A 15,567-nucleotide genomic window follows, 5' to 3' on the forward strand; every position below is an offset into this window, starting at 1 on the left:
CTGAACCAAGCAGCCCAGTGTTTGAATTCTGATAGTGGTTGATACTGAATGTTGCAGAGGTTAAGAGACCAAACCCCGGGTCACTTGGGAAGTGATCCATACATTCTAGGTCTGGTTAAATGTAAAGGTTCTTCTCCACAAAATAATAGACACAAAATAATATAGTTAGAAAACAATGCAGCAGAATGTATAACCCTTGCAGAAAAGATCCACAAGCTTTAGTAAATTTCCTCTGTTTCCTTCTAGTGAATTTTCCCTGCAAAAACTTTGTTATTTTTCCACATCTGTTCCTTCACATGTACTCCTCTGTGTAGGAAAAACATTATTTTGGAATCCATGTATAGAGTATGACAGCCAGAGCTCCATCAATCTTTATGCTTCTCTGTGGTATGCATATTATGTAAACAAAATATGATGAATTGTGTTGCAATTGATAGCCTAATTAATTAGACTGTTAATTTACCCATCTTTAATACATGCACTCAACTACTAGTCTACAAAGTGTTCAGGGGCACAATTCATGGAAGGGTTCTCCCCTACCCTATGTTTCAGACATTGCATTATTATTTAACAAGGGCACCCATCTCTCTGCCTACAGTGACATATTAAAAAGCATATTAAACATCCAACAAACAGGACTGGATTTAGGTTTGTAGAGGCACTTTACAGTTTGAGACTCTCTTTCTGAACTCAGATTCACATTTATCATCCTAATTTGATTAAAAATATGACCAGAGTTGCTTTAAAAAAACAACACTAATTATGTCTGGGGATCTGGCTTGATTGGGTCAGGATGCCATATCTGCTCCCCTTCCTAATTCAGCTGGATGTCACTTTGCAGCTCAGGACTGAAAACCCACCCATCAAAAAAGGACTTTTCTTATACTGTATTATATAATAGAGATTACTTCAGCTGAGTTTTTGCGCAAAGCTCATTTCTTTTTTCCCCTGATATTGCGAGGCAGTCAATCCTGACTACAAGTGCTCTTAAAATACTCTTCTCTCACCATCCCCCCCCCCCCGGATTTATCCAAACTCTTGTTGTGAATCGTGTCTCCCTCTCAGCCATACCGAAATCTTTTTATCCCGGTGATATGGCAACAAGCCTCAAAGGCTCATTAATCACTGCAGTTCCCCACAATGGCGCCCCACAGAGACTATTCCACAGCAATGAGTTCCACGGGTTAGCCACACACACTGCGCGCAACAAGTCTAGCCGTTTGGTCTGTTCGGACCTCCTCCCGCATCTCAGTGGCTGGTGTCACAGACAGATTTACGGAAGCGTAATATCTCTCTATCTCTTTTTCTGTCTCGATACATGCAAACACTTCCGACGATCTCCCTCCTCAAAAAAATCCCTCCTCCCTCTTCTCATGGATGGCAACGTGGAAAGGGGGCGCCTGCGTCCCTGAGCTTGGGCTTCACCTGGGAGAAAAACCGACCTGCAGCCACTGCCACGCAGTACGGTATTACTATTTTTTTTTCTAACTTTGCCCATTTCTCGCTATGTGTGCAACGAAAGGACTGCCTCCTCCGCTCTTCTCTCTCCTGCTTTTCCTCCCGTCTCCAGCTGCTGAGGATGTCTCTTCCCCTCCCTCCGAGGGTCCAGCCACGCCTGAGGCCCCGCCAGCTGCAGTGTGTGTAATTACCGTTTTGGGTTTGTTGACGGCATAAATAATTGAAGGCGAGCTCTTCCTGTCAGGATTTTTTTTATTTTGTTAATAACCACGTGCGAGGGGGAGGGGGAGGTTCGAGCAGGGGAAAAGCTGCCGGGGGCGGGGAGGATGGAGAGGAAGAGAAGGATCGGCCGCGCAGGCAAAGCGGCGGGAAGAGAGAGAAGCGGGGGAGGGTCTGTGTAGCCTTCGGGGTGGGTGACCCGGGCTGGCCTCCTGAACCTTTCACGCGTCCACTGTCCGGGGGCAAGTGAGAGGAGAGTTGAGCGGCTGCTGAGCAGTGGTCGCCATGTGGTAGCCTTAAAATTAAACCTCTCTCTCTCTCTTTCACACACACACACCCCTCCCGTCCCCTCCCCTCTCCTCCCCTGCTTGTGTGGGTGCCGCTTGGCGCCCGGCCGCCCAGAAAAGGAGGTGGGCACCAGGTGCCCCTCCATCCCATTCTCGCCTCCTCCCACTTCTGAGTTCTCCCAGGAGCAGCTCCCCCCCTCCTCAATGTTGGTTTAATGCCAAACTGGCGTTCAGGGGATTACTATGCCCTGAGGTTGGCTCTTGGTTGCGCCTTCCCACCGGTCACCCTCCCTCCTTCCCACCCTCCCTTACTTGCCCCCTTCTGGCCCCTCTGGGCAGCGACGGATTATGATATGGCTTCAGGTGCCTTGGCAGGACACTTGGTTGGCAGCAAACGATGCCAGGCACAGCTGGCAGAGTTAACTCTTTGCTAGCTGCCAATAGGAATATCTGAGGAGATTCAGGTGAGTGTGTGGCAAATTGGCAACCTGGCTGCCTCCGCATGGGATGGAAGTGGCTGAGGTGGGACTTAGGAAGGAAGGGGCATGAGGCTTACGGGTGGTAGACCCCTCCCCCCATCATCAGTATACATGCTGAGGGCCAGGCACCGCACTGGATAGCAGAACGGCGTCTGATGTGCTGGGAGGAGTTCTGGGCTGGAGACTCATTTTAAAGGCTTGCAACTGACGAGGGGGGGGGAAGAAGTGCAGTTGAGTTGCAATGATTTCCCCTTTTTCTTGTGTTTGCTTGAGAGGCAACCTTGCTCAAGCCTTGGTACCCTCGTTGCTCTCCAGTATCTGTTTTTAGTATCTGCTGTCTGGGTATATTTCCATCTTGCATTGCAAGCAGTAACTCCTGTCCTCCCCTAGGTGGGCATCTTGCTTAGCATCTACCCAAACTATGATAGGATGGAGGCATAAAAACATGGGACACCCCCCACTCAGCTTTATAACCTCTGGTAGCTTCCCAACCCTGTGATGTTCTTGTTGTGCCTTCACTTCCTCTCTGTGTGTATGCAGTTTGTAAAACAATGTGCATTCAGCATCAGACAGGGAGCAGATGGAAATGCCAGGCTACTGGGGTGACTCCTAAATCCACATTCTCTTTTCTCCTAAAGTTAGAAAGTAAGCTTGGTCTTCCTGCCATTTATGTTTTTGCTAATCCTGGTTGGTGGCTGCCTGACTTCTAAGGAACCCTAGGCAGGTGGATGGAGATGATGAGATTGTGAATTATTTTGTCTCACCGTCTACTTCCAAGATGCTTCCAGCAGGGATAGTGCATACCATTTCCAACTGCCCCTTAGGTCCCTGCCTTCTGCTTAACAAGAGCAGTCAGAGCTCAGGGCCAGAGAACTGCCAGCTCACAGTTTCCATCTTTGTAGATTGCTTTGACCCTTAACACTGGTAGATGGGCTGATGTCTATAAAGGCAGCAGCTAGAGGCATCTTGACATAGATCAGGATCAGATATGGCCTGGGAGTAAGAAGGATCCTGTGTGAGACAGAATGGGCAAGATGTTTGCAGTCTTATTCTTTGGCTATGTGCACACTAGTTCCTAAAAAAGCAGTGAGACTGGGTGTGGTTTGAAATGAATCTGCACCCAACAATACACATCTTTATTGTTTAATTGGAATACACCCAGCCTCACTGCTGATGTCAGACCTTTTAGGACTGCTCACAGCAAAACATTTCCATTGGACACACCTCAGAGTTGCAACAGGTTGATTGACTGAACAGTTTTGAAGTGGGTGTGACACTGGCTTGAAGGGAAAATGCATCCAATCTCAAAAACCCCAGATTTTGAGTAAAAAAGGGTGGAGTTTGACTGACATCATGTGGCCCCAAATTCATAACACAGAGGTGAAGACATACTGAAACCAGTACAACTGCAAGTGTGTCCATGGCCTTTCTCTCTTCTATCCTGTACTTTTCTGGTACATGGAATCTGGAACAGTTCTCCTAGACATTTCTGAAGAGCTATCTTCCTTACATAGGGAGCTGCCTTATGCCATATCAGATCAGTGGCCCACTTAGCCAAGAATTGTTGACAATGACTAGCAGTAGCTCTCCAAGGTTTCAAGAAGAGACTTCCCCAATCCTACTTCGAGAAGCCAGGGATTGAACCTGTCTCTTACTCCCCTATCCCCATGCCAGTAATCTTAGTATAGCCCAGCATTGGTATACAAGCCAGTGAAGGTAGTGTTATGTAAATTTGTAATAAATTGAGCAGAGATCATCAACGGTCTGAGATGCATATGTGCCAGTGTGTGTGTTTACCTAAGTGGCAGGCTTTTACCCTGCATTAGGATCACTGAGACTTAAGAATTAGTAAAATAAGAAAAACTACTTTATTTATGGAAATACATAGTAGATAGGAAAGGCATACCTAGTTCTAACTAACTAACTAAGTAGGAGGTGCAACGTCCAAGTTTGGGAGTTGCCCTCATGGCTCAGGAGGGAGACAAAGGTGTCTCCTCTCTCTTGGACAGTCAAAGAAGAGAAAAAGGAAAGGGCGGAAGGAAGAGGGGCAGATAAGCTTCCCTAAGCATATCAGTCTGCGAGGGAAGGAAGTCAGTCAGAGCATCACAGGTAAAGGTAGTCAAGCCTAGCCCTCTGGAGGACCCTAACTCTATCTCCCTTCTGGAATATAAACAAAACAACAAAACAGGAGTTGCTCTTGCCCCACCTCCAACAGGTAGAAGCGTCCATAAACTGATGCATAATAGGCTGTTGTGGCATATTGATGTGAGCAGCAGTATGTGGACTGGGTTTGGCCTTTAGCTAGCTTGGCTTTTTTACTGGAGCAATTGGTAGGTCCTGAGGGCACTGGGCTGAATTCAACTTTCTTGTCTGTCTTCAGCACCTATAGTGAGAAACTCAGGATATATGATTGCTGATCCTTAAATGTTCTATGAAGGAAATACTAATTTTCCCAGATACTATAAAGAACAATGCTATAAAAGACATGAGACCAGATCTCAACCATGCTCATAAAATGGCTTATTTCATTCTCTCAGCTCTTTGCCATGTGGAGAATCTTTGAGGTCTTTACTTCAGGCTGAAATGCAGTCTGCTACAAGGAACAATGATTTTTCTACATAGTGACTGAGATGACAACCATTTGCAGTCTTATTGGAGTCCTACTTACATCTGAGTAAACATCCATAGGATTGATCTGCATGAATGTGAGATGTGAAGTCTTAGCTCAGCCACAAATGCAGTAGTTGGCATTAGGCAAGCCACTAATCTGCATTTTACAAACCTTGGTAGCCCACTGTAACTAATTTGCCAAACACGTTGGCTTGCATCTGTCCCTATTAGGTTCCACATCAGTAGAGTCAAGTGGTACACCTTCTGGAGTTGTTTGTCCAGTGATTATGAATTATTTTCATCCTCTGCAATCAGAGGATGAAGACAGGATTATTGGATCAGTGAGGTCACCTAAATGCCCATCCTGCTTTATAAAGACAGTCAGAGAGAGGCTGGCTGGTCGGGTGGTTGAAATTATAAACTTTTCTTGATGTGAGGGTTCTATTCCATCTTGGCAGCACCTTTGTTAAAGAAGTAATCTAAGCTATTCAGAGCAGTGGAATACAACCTGCCAGTATTCAACACTCCTATTTTGGGTACAGTGCTTGAATTTATGGTGGCAACCCACCTCCTACAATTCCTGGATAAAGTTGATTATCTGGACTCATTTCAGATCTGTTCTTGGGCCAAATACAGCATTAGCTGCCCCAAGTAGATTATCTTTACGCTGAGGTAGATAGGCATGGGAGTCTGCAGGAATTTTTCCAGAGGGGAGGGCAAATACTGAAAGTGGGGAGCAGACTACCTTCTCACAAAAAAAGTTAAAAGAATAGTGCCTGTACATTTTTATTTGTATCTCAGGCTCCTTAATGAAAGCTGGGAATCTGGGGATTATTTTTCATCCCATGGGGAGCAGGATTTTGCTGGACCTCATTGCAGCCTTTAATACCATCACCCATGGTATTCTTCTGAGTTTCCTTGCTTGGAAGGGGTGGGGGAGGGGACCGTTCTGCTGTGGTTCCAGTTGTTCCTGGCAGGTAGGTTTCAGAAGGAGGTGCTGGGGACTTGTGCTCATCTCTTTGATCTATGGGGTTCTGTAGGGTTCAAACTTGTCTCCTGTGTTCTGGGAACAAGTGGGTTTTCATCAGTAAGTTAATGATATGCAGCTTCTTGTCTCCTGGCCATCTGATTCTGTGGAGGCCATGGAGATTTTGGTATTTGTCAGGAGGCCTATCAGATCCTCGATGGAGTCACATCCCCTTTGAAAAAGCTTGGGAGTACTCCAGGACCCAGCTTTGTTGTTAGATACTCAGGTGTCAGCTGTGGCCAGGGGTGACTGGTCAGAAGTTGGCTTCCGGGCTGAATGTATAGCTTGTTGCACATTCAGCCCCCAACCTGAGCTGTTATTAGGAGAGGAGGACAATCCCTTTTGCTGGTAAGTTGTTCTTTTTCTTTGTTGGAAGATGAGAGGAAATTGGCCCCTCTGGGGCCAGTGCCACACCTTGCTTTTAAAACTGCCAGGGCTTTTAACTAACATCTTGTTCCCATGAGAGGACTTTGCTCATTTGGAGCCCCCCCTCTTTTTGGGTGTGAATCCCTTCATGTATGTAGAAATTGCTAGCTCATTTGTGGGTTTTGCTGCCCTATCAGTCAGAATTAGTAGTTGAGTGATAATGGGTGCATGCAGGATGTTGCAGCGGGTAGACTGTTGGGCTTGGAAACTCATATTCATATCTGTACTTAGCCATTCAGATTATTGTGTGGCATTGAGCAAGTTACTATATGTGTCTCAGCCTAACCTACTTCAGCACTGATATGTTAAATTTCCATGCTGAGCTCCCTGAAGTAACTAATAAAATATAGTTATCATGACAACTCCTATTACCTCACTTTCAAAAATCAGTGTGGTCTGGAAAAGGTAGGTCTTGAGATCTAGAACAGGTTCAGAAAGGGAGGGGAAAGAGAAGGATTATTATTAAGATATAGTTTCCTGAATCTGCAGGTCAGAAAGAAAGAGATTGAAAACTTTGAACTCTTTGGGGGAATGAAAGGAAACAGGCACCTGAAGTTCTGTCCTTAAATATGGAAGGAGAGTAGTGCATGACATTAAGGCTACAATCCTAACTCCACTTACCTGGGCGCAAGTCCCACTGAATGTAGTGGGACTTCTGGGCAATCACATCTGGGCAACCTGAGAGAGAGAGAGACTCGTGCTTCTTGAGGTCTAGTACTGTTTGATGCAGAGCTTAGCATCAGCTGTGTGCTGGGTTCTGCACAAGACACCATTAGTTCCTAAAAGACTTTTAGACCGGGCCAAGAACAGTGTAGGAAAAGGTTTGGTGAGAATGCAGTGGGGAAGAGAGATGCCTAATAAGAGGCCCTGAGGAAAGACAGAGCTTGGAAGATTACTTTTAAAAAGTAATAAATTACAGTTACAATTACTTGGCCCAAAAAAGTAGTAATTACTGTTACAATTACAATTGCTCTGAAAGTAACTGATTACTTTACTTTTTCTCAGAAGTAATCACTACAATTACATTTCAGTTACTTTTAAAAAAAAACTCCTACAAGGTGCTGGCCTTGGCTGCTGCACATCTAAGAAGCCTAAAACAATATTAAAAATAAACACACACAGGGGGTAGTAGAATAAAAAAAAATATCCATAATATTAACATAATGGCATAACAGAATCTCACATCCCCCCAAGCAATGAAGATACCCCAACTCTTGAAATCAAATTTTACACTTGAAATGCTTTTATAATATGTTTTTGTTATGTCTCAAAAGAACAAGATGCTCAAAGAGCATGTCAGACAAGGAATGTCTTTTTACAGTCATTACGTTGCCACCAGTACTGAACAGGCGTTCTACTGCGGCGCTTGAAGGCATGCCTGTGTTGTGCTGCAAAAAACACCGCAGCACACGTGGAAAGCCATGGAGTGATGACACTTCCCTGCTGGGAGACCTCAGGTACCTCACCAGTTCCTCCTCAGCAGTGTCCACTGCTGACTTCTTGCCCTGGGGCAGAAAGTTAAAGAAGTCATCTTCTAAGTCATCTCCTTCCTGGTCTTTATCTGAAGACTGATCACTGTCCTCATTAAGTACACCCATCTTTATTTCGGCTTTCAGCAAGGCTTCCATTGTGAATCTAAGAAAGAGAGAGGATATGTTAACATATATATGTTAGGAAACCATCATCTGCTCTTCATTTCCTGATGCTTGTCATGTCCCCTGGTTCAGGGTCCAGCCTGAGCCTGTGGATGATGACATGGAAGGTAGGAAGGTGACCAAGTCACCACACTCATGGGGCAGCACAGCAGACCCTTAAGGATTACCTGCAGCAACCCAAGGTTGTGATGAGGAGCCCCAGGAAGAAAAGGACCAGCCCCTGCCTACCACCTTAAGCCCTCTGATGCCTCCCTTGAGACAACATTTCCCTTGGAGTAATCCACCCAAAGGGCTTCCCTAATGTTCTTACTTGTTGGTATGGGTGGTGGCCTGACACGATTCCAGCCAATCTAGTTTGAAGCGAGGGTGTAGGCAGGCTGCCAGAAGAAGCCTCTTGTCCTCCCAGATAGCTGCAAACCGCTTTCTTTTTTTTAATTATTATTATTAATTTTTATTCAAAAACAAAAAAACAACACAAAACAAAAACAATTATACAAAAAAAATAAAATGTTGACTTCCGATTTGTCGCAGATCAACCATAGGTCTACAATATATAACAATCCTGTCTCTAAAATTATATTACAAAATCACTTTCCTCCAGTAGTTATCTTAATTAATCATCAAATCTCATAAACATTACTTTATTCTGTCCACAAAAAGTCCAAAAGAGATTTCAATTCCTTGAGAGATATATCTTTCAATTTTTCTCCAAATAAACATGTCGCTTAATCCATCTTGATTCAAATCTGTTAGGTCCAGTAATTTCAATAGCCATTCCTCCATTATCTATATTAATTCCATCTTCAATAATCCTGTTAAATCCAGTAATTTCAGTAGCCATTCTTCCATTATCAGTATCCCATAATAATCTTGTTGTCATAGCCATAATCCAAATAAACATATCGATTAATCCATCTCATCAAACCTGTTAGATCCAATAATTTCCATAACCATTCTTCCATTATCAATATTAATTCCATCTTCCATCTTCAATAGTCCTGTTAAATCCAGTGGTTTCAGTATCCATTCATCCATTATCAGTATCCCATGATGATCTTGCTGTCATAGCCATAGTCATATAACAAGAGTCTGATGGGAATTTCCCCCTTCACAAATATGTCCTTGCCATCAATTCTGAATATGTTGCTGAAATATTGTTGTAAAGTCACTTCTCTGCTCTTCTTTTTTACAAAATGCACTGGCTCATCTCTTAAGAGTTTTTCCGTTGTCACATATTTGTAATTAATTCCATAGATTTTTTCTATGTCAAGCTCCATCACATCATTCCAGTCAAGAAAATTATCCAAGACGTTGATAACTTTATCACTAATATCTTCATTAGTTTCTTCAGAGACAACGTGGAATTCCAAACAGTAAACTTTATTTCTAACATCCGTAAACTCCAGATCTTTTTCCAATTCCTCATTTGTTCCAGTCTCCATGGCTTGTATCTTCCCTTTAATTTTTCTTTTCTCATCTCTAATCCCATCAAAATCCTCTTTCACAGAATCCCCTATTTTTTTAAACTCCTGCATCATTTTGCTAAGTTCAATTTTCATCTCCTGTCTGCCCTGTCTCAGGGTTTGTTTCATTATCTCAATCTCACTCATTATTTTCTGAAACATAATTTCTTCCATGGTCTCAGTCACTTTCCTGGTTGTCATTCTTAAAACCACAAAAACAAAAAATTATTTCAGCCACAATTGGGTTAATGTTTCAGGCTTGCAGACATCAATACAGCCTGTCTTATCTCTTATATATTCAGGAAAACAAAACAAGTTTAGTTCCCAGCTTCAAACAGTTAGTGGCCTCAGGATGAAAACAATGGAGAACCATGACTACCCCAAGGCATACTTAAAATGTAAAGGAAGTATTGTACAACCATAGTATGCAATTGGATACTTATAGGGACACAGCATGACAAAACTGGGTGGAAGTAAAAGTTCTACACTTAGGAAAAAGAAACCAAATGCACAGTTATAAGATGGGGGATACTTGGCTCAGCAGTACGACATGCAAGAAGGATCTTGGAATTGTTGTTGATCACAAGCTGAATATGAGCCAACAGTGTGATGTGGCTGCAAAAAAGGCAAATGCTATATCAGGCTGCATTAACAGAAGTATAGTTTCCAAATCATGTGAAGTATTAGTTCCCCTCTATTCAGCACTGGTTAGGCCTCATCTTGAGTGCTGTGTCCAGTTCTGGTCTCTGCACTTCAAGAAGGATGCAGACAAACTGGAACAGGTTCAAAAGAGGGCAACAAGGATGATCAGGGGACTGGAAACAACGCCCTATGAGGAGAGACTGAAGGAACTGGGCATATTTAACCTGGAGAAGAGAAGATTGAGGGGAGATATGATAGCACTCTTCAAGTACTTGAAAGGTTGCCGCACAGAGGAGGGCCGGGATCTCTTCTCAATGATCCCAGAGTGCAGGACACAGAATAATGGGCTCAAGTTGCAAGAAGCCAGATTTCAACTGGACATCAGGAAAAGCTTCCTAACTGTTAGAGCCATACAACAATGGAACTAATTACTAGAGAGGTAGTGGGATCTCCGACACTGGAGGCATTCAAGAGGCAGCTGGACAGCCATCTGTCGGGAATACTTTGATTTGGATTCCTGCATTGAGCAGGGGGTTGGACTTGATGGCCTTATAGGCCTCTTCCAACTCTACTATTCTATGATTCTATGAAAATATTTATATAAGCATGACTATCAAATATGTTTATTTATATAACCTGTAAAGATATTTATAGTGCAATCCTATGTTTGTTTACTCAGAAGCAAGTCCCAATGTATTCAATGGGGCTTACTCAACCAGGGAAAACTGCAGCCTCAAGTGATAAGGAACTTGTTCTTTTAACAAGTCCTTTAAGTTGAGAGCTTATCCCAGTCTGCGTCTGTGTTGAAATTGCTTTTTAATATGCTTTTAAACTTTTTCTTAAAAAAAATGTTTTTAAAGCTTTTAAAAATGTTTTTAAAGATGTTTTGTTTTAATATATTTTAAAGTCTGTTTTTATGATTTTTAAAGTGTCTTTAGTGCTTTTGTTTGCTGCCCTGGGCTCCTACTGGGAGGAAGGGTGGGATATAAATAAAATAATAAAAATAAATAAACTTCATTCATTTTTTAAAAAAATGAGTATTAGTTTCCTACATAATAAAAACTGTGATAAACCCTGCCTAATTTCTTTAAAAATAGGGTTGGAGGGAGAGAGATTTACAACACAAACACAAGTCTGCACTTTACTCACAATCATGAAAGGGCGGGGTTGCAGCCAGAGCTTTGAAAAGTTACTTTAAACTACAACTCCCATCAGCCCCAGCCAGCATGGCCACTGGATTGGGCTGATGGGAGTTGTAGCTAGAGCATGATCTGTTTAAAAAAAAGTTGTGCAGGGGGGGTTTACGTTTTGGTGTATATCTCGGGAATTAGACCACCTAGAAACTTAATTTTTTTTTTAAATTGAAGCGGAGAGTCCAAAGAGTAAGGGGTGGTAGCCAGAGAGCCGGAGCCCCCCCCAAAACCAGAGACTCCAGCCGAAAACACACACACCGGGGCACACACACACACACACACACACACACAAATCATCGTCACTCACCTCCACAGCTCTTCACCATTCTGCTGCAGCCTTCTCCTCCGTTGTTGTCCGTGCCCTGGCTTTTTCCTCCGGCGTCCATTTTTTCCTCTCAGAGTCAGATGCTAGCAGGCTCCCCCTGCCTATTCAGCCTCTTCCCTCGTGCCTCCTAACACAGATCACGAGGGAAGAGACAGTCTGCGCAGAGGTCCAATCAGTGTGAGGCACATGTCTTGTGTTAACCAATCACAGCCAGGAGCTGACTTCCCCTTGTTCCTGCCCCCAAGTAACGTCCAACCTAACGTGGAAACGTTAAAGTTGAAGCTGAAAAGTAGGGAAATTACTATTCGTTACGTTACTTGCCAAATGTAATGGAATTACCCACTCGTTAATTAAAATTGTAACAAATTAAAAGTAACTCGTTAAAAATAACGAGTTACTTCCAAGCTCTGAGGAAAGATGAAGCTCAGGAAAACTCTGAAGCTGCAGGTTTTGGAGAGACATTTGGAGGAGAGAGAAGTGATTTGATGGTTAGAGAGGAAAGAAACAAGGTAGCAAAATGTAGCACAGCAGGCCTTCTTCTCTTACTTTGTAATCACTGGAAGACTGATTTGTACCTCAGCTAATTCTTCATTTTCCCTTGAGAGAGAGGGGAAAGTTGTGTGCAAGGAACTCTGTAAGGTGCTATCAATATATGACTGGATTTGCAGGATGCCATTACTTCATCTAGAGAATATTGCCTGTGGAGCAAGATGCAGGGTTGTGGGAAAACCCCATTAGGCAATGTTCTGTGTGGGAAGTGTGTTTCAGCAGGAGGATCCAAATGTTAATAGAGTGATAGGCAGGAAAGTAATTCAGATCATTGGCTTCCTCAGGCAGCTCTTCTGGGGCTTCAAGAAGTGTGGGGACAACTAGCTGCCACATAGGTACAATTAATGGTTAAAGCATGGGGCCATGAGGCCAGAGTTCATGCCCCCAGCTTTAACATCTCTACATTCTTGCAAGAGGAAAGGTCTGGAGTCTACAGTATGGAAAGGAACTTTCTAGTTTTTTCATTTATAACGGAATTATGATCTCACCCTGTAGCATCTCAGCTTCATTTTCAACCTGATTATAGGAAGACAGGAGAGATTTCACATGCAGGTTAGTGTTGGGCAGAATCACAAAGAGCAGTGGGGTCATGCTATACCTTCTGCTTAGGTGGATTGGTACTAATCTAGTACCAGTCTAGCAGGATAAGATGCCTCCCATTTCCCTTTAAACTCTCTTGGATTAGGGAATACCTAAAATGCAGCTCGCATATACTTTGATATTAACAGAATCATGTGCTGGTTCTATGTGTTGCTGCTACTCCTACTGTAGAGGTTAAAATACAGTGTATGGATGACATCAATTGGGCTGGCCTTGCCACTCACTAGGCAGTTCTAGAAAGCTACTTCAGATAGCACTTTGCAAGGGAGGTGGCACTTTTAATACATCAGCAAGTGGAAGGGGCTTTTTATCCAGAGCAGACTTGGCTGGATCACATGTATTAGGGTACAGTGCAATCAACCTTATAAAGGTCTGGTTTGCTGAGCCTCAGTAGCTTTCTGAAAAATGAAAATTGGAGGCAAGACTGGAATATTAAAGTATGAGTTTGTAACATCTAGAATATTGCATAGAAATCAAGAACAAGCATGGGAGGAGAAACCTTGGAGTCCATTGTATGCTCACAGAGCCACCAGCAGAACTGTTCTTTGTTACCATGTATTCTGAATCCTACAATACTAGTTGTAGACATATTTCTTTATTTCAGGGTTGAACAAGCAGACACACATGCACACATGGAAGAAAAGGCAGAGAGAGAGAGAGAGAGAAGACAGACAGGCCAAACATGTTAGCAGAACAATTAGGAACTTCCTGTGGCTCTGCAGCTTCAAGAAACCTAGGTTTTGGCAGTGGCTATGAGAGCTTTTGTATGGCTGAGGCTAATGTCAGATCTGGCCACAGTGACACATTCCTGTTTGGATACTGTAGAGTGTTCTATGTAAGTCTGTTTTTCAAATGTATTTTGAAACTGCTGGTTCAGAATGCTACAGCCAGACCATGTGACTCTTATAAGTGGATTTGCTGGCTACCAGCTTTGGCTAGTAAGACAGCTGCGGCCGTTTCTGGACCAGGATAGCCTGACCACTGTTGTCCACGCACTGGTAACCTCTAGGCTCGATTACTGTAATTGAGCTCTATGTTGGGCTGCCCTTGAGGTTGGTCCGGAAGCTGCAGCTGGTGCAAAATGCGGCGGTGAGACTGGTCACTGGGGCAGGGTATCACCAACATGTCACTCCGCTGCTCAAGGAATTGCACAGACTGCCCATTTGCTACCAGGCCAAGTTCAAGGTTCTAGTCTTGGTGTACAAAGCCTTATATATAGCTTGGGACCAGGATACCTGAAACACTGTCTTATCCCTTATACACCCAGTTGATCATTGTGCTCTGCAGGTGAGGGCCTCATGCATATACCATGTTATCAGGAGGTCTGTTCCGCACAACATCGGAAATGGACCTTTAGTGTGGCGGCACCTACCCTGTGGAATTCCCTCCCCTTAAATATTAGACAGGCACCATCTCTGTTATCTTTTCAGCGCCTATTGAAGACCTTCCTCTTTCAATGAGCCTTTTAAGTTGAGACCTTATCCCTGTCTGTGTCTGTGTTGGAATTGCTTTTTAATATTTTTTTAAATCTTTATTTAAAAATATGTTTTTAACCTTTTTTTAAGATGTCTTGAATACTTTTTAAAAATGTTTTTAAAGATGTTTTGTTTTGATGTATTTTAATGTCTGTTTTTATTATGTTTTAAAGTGTTTTTAGTGCTTTCGTTTGCTGCCCTGGGCTCCTGCAGGGAGGAAGGGCAGGATATAAATAAATAAATACATACATACATACATACATACATACATACATACATACATACATACATACATACATACATACATACATACATAAACAGTCAACTTTTGGGTAGAATTCAAAGTTCTGCTTTTGACCTGTAAAGCTCTATATGGACCTTGAGCTTGTTTGGAGGTTCTAACAGGGGAGCGCAGCTATCGTATACCCTTGACCGAAGAACGGTACACTCCTTCTATTGGGATGGTCGTCCTCTTCCACCGAGCACGGAGCTTCGGGAGGGATGCACATGGAGCAGTGAGGGAGGGAGGGGACACCTGCCTAGCCAGCCAGATCAGCCGAATCAACCCAGGCAATCAATGGGGTGACAGATGTCGCAGCCAGATCGCCCTCACATCCTAAAGCTCTATATGAATTGGGACTGGGTTATCTGAAAGACTGTGTTCTCCTAAATGATCCTGCTAAGGTTTTTAAGGTCTTTGGGAGAGATCCTTTCTGTCGTGTCAACATCTGAAGCTCTTTTGATGGGAGCTTGAGAGGGCCTTCTCGGTGGCTACTCCTAACCTCTGAAACTCTTTGTCTATCCAGTTATTGGATTACTTTTTGCTTACAAGCAGATACATATTTTTTCAGACAGACTTTTGGCCTCATTAACTGACTTTCTATGGTCTAATGGAAATATTGCAAGTTGTTCAGCTGGCTGGTCTTTTTATCAGCTTCATTGATTTTATTGATAGTTTACCTACCTGTTTTTAATGCTTTGATTGCTATTTGGTATTTTACTATTGCTATCTGCTTTGAGCACCATTTGGTGGGAAGGCAGGATGCAAATTTAACAAACAAATAAAGAAAGTAAATATTCTGCATCTTCAACAGGAAACTATTGAGGAAACATACGGACCCATTAAATTGGTCCGCTCCCGGAGACTAATGGATCCTCT

The 15,567-nt window shown here is 43.2% G+C and overlaps 1 protein-coding gene across 14 annotated transcripts in view; it reads left to right on the top strand.

Annotated features, from left to right (window-relative positions):
* The first annotated feature begins 1,276 nt into the window (after window positions 1-1,276).
* Window positions 1,277-15,567, top strand: part of CACNA1A (calcium voltage-gated channel subunit alpha1 A) — a 360,598-nt gene continuing 346,307 nt past the window's right edge. For 4 of the 14 annotated variants that reach the window (XR_009761364.1, XM_061616674.1, XM_061616687.1 and 1 more), the window contains exon 1: window positions 1,277-1,466. Coding sequence is in view for 4 of the 14 variants with exons in the window: in XM_061616674.1 (XP_061472658.1) it covers window positions 1,319-1,466 (148 nt within the window). In the remaining 10 variants the exon portion in view is untranslated. Of the gene's footprint in view, window positions 1,467-1,497; window positions 1,638-1,959; window positions 2,429-2,803; window positions 2,834-15,567 lie in introns of those variants that run through there. The other 10 variants (XM_061616677.1, XM_061616678.1, XM_061616685.1 and 7 more) reach the window with 9 other exon arrangements.

The sequence above is a fragment of the Rhineura floridana genome, chromosome 3 (genome assembly GCF_030035675.1).
Source record: "Rhineura floridana isolate rRhiFlo1 chromosome 3, rRhiFlo1.hap2, whole genome shotgun sequence".
In the NCBI taxonomy this organism is placed as follows: Eukaryota; Metazoa; Chordata; class Lepidosauria; order Squamata; family Rhineuridae; genus Rhineura; species Rhineura floridana.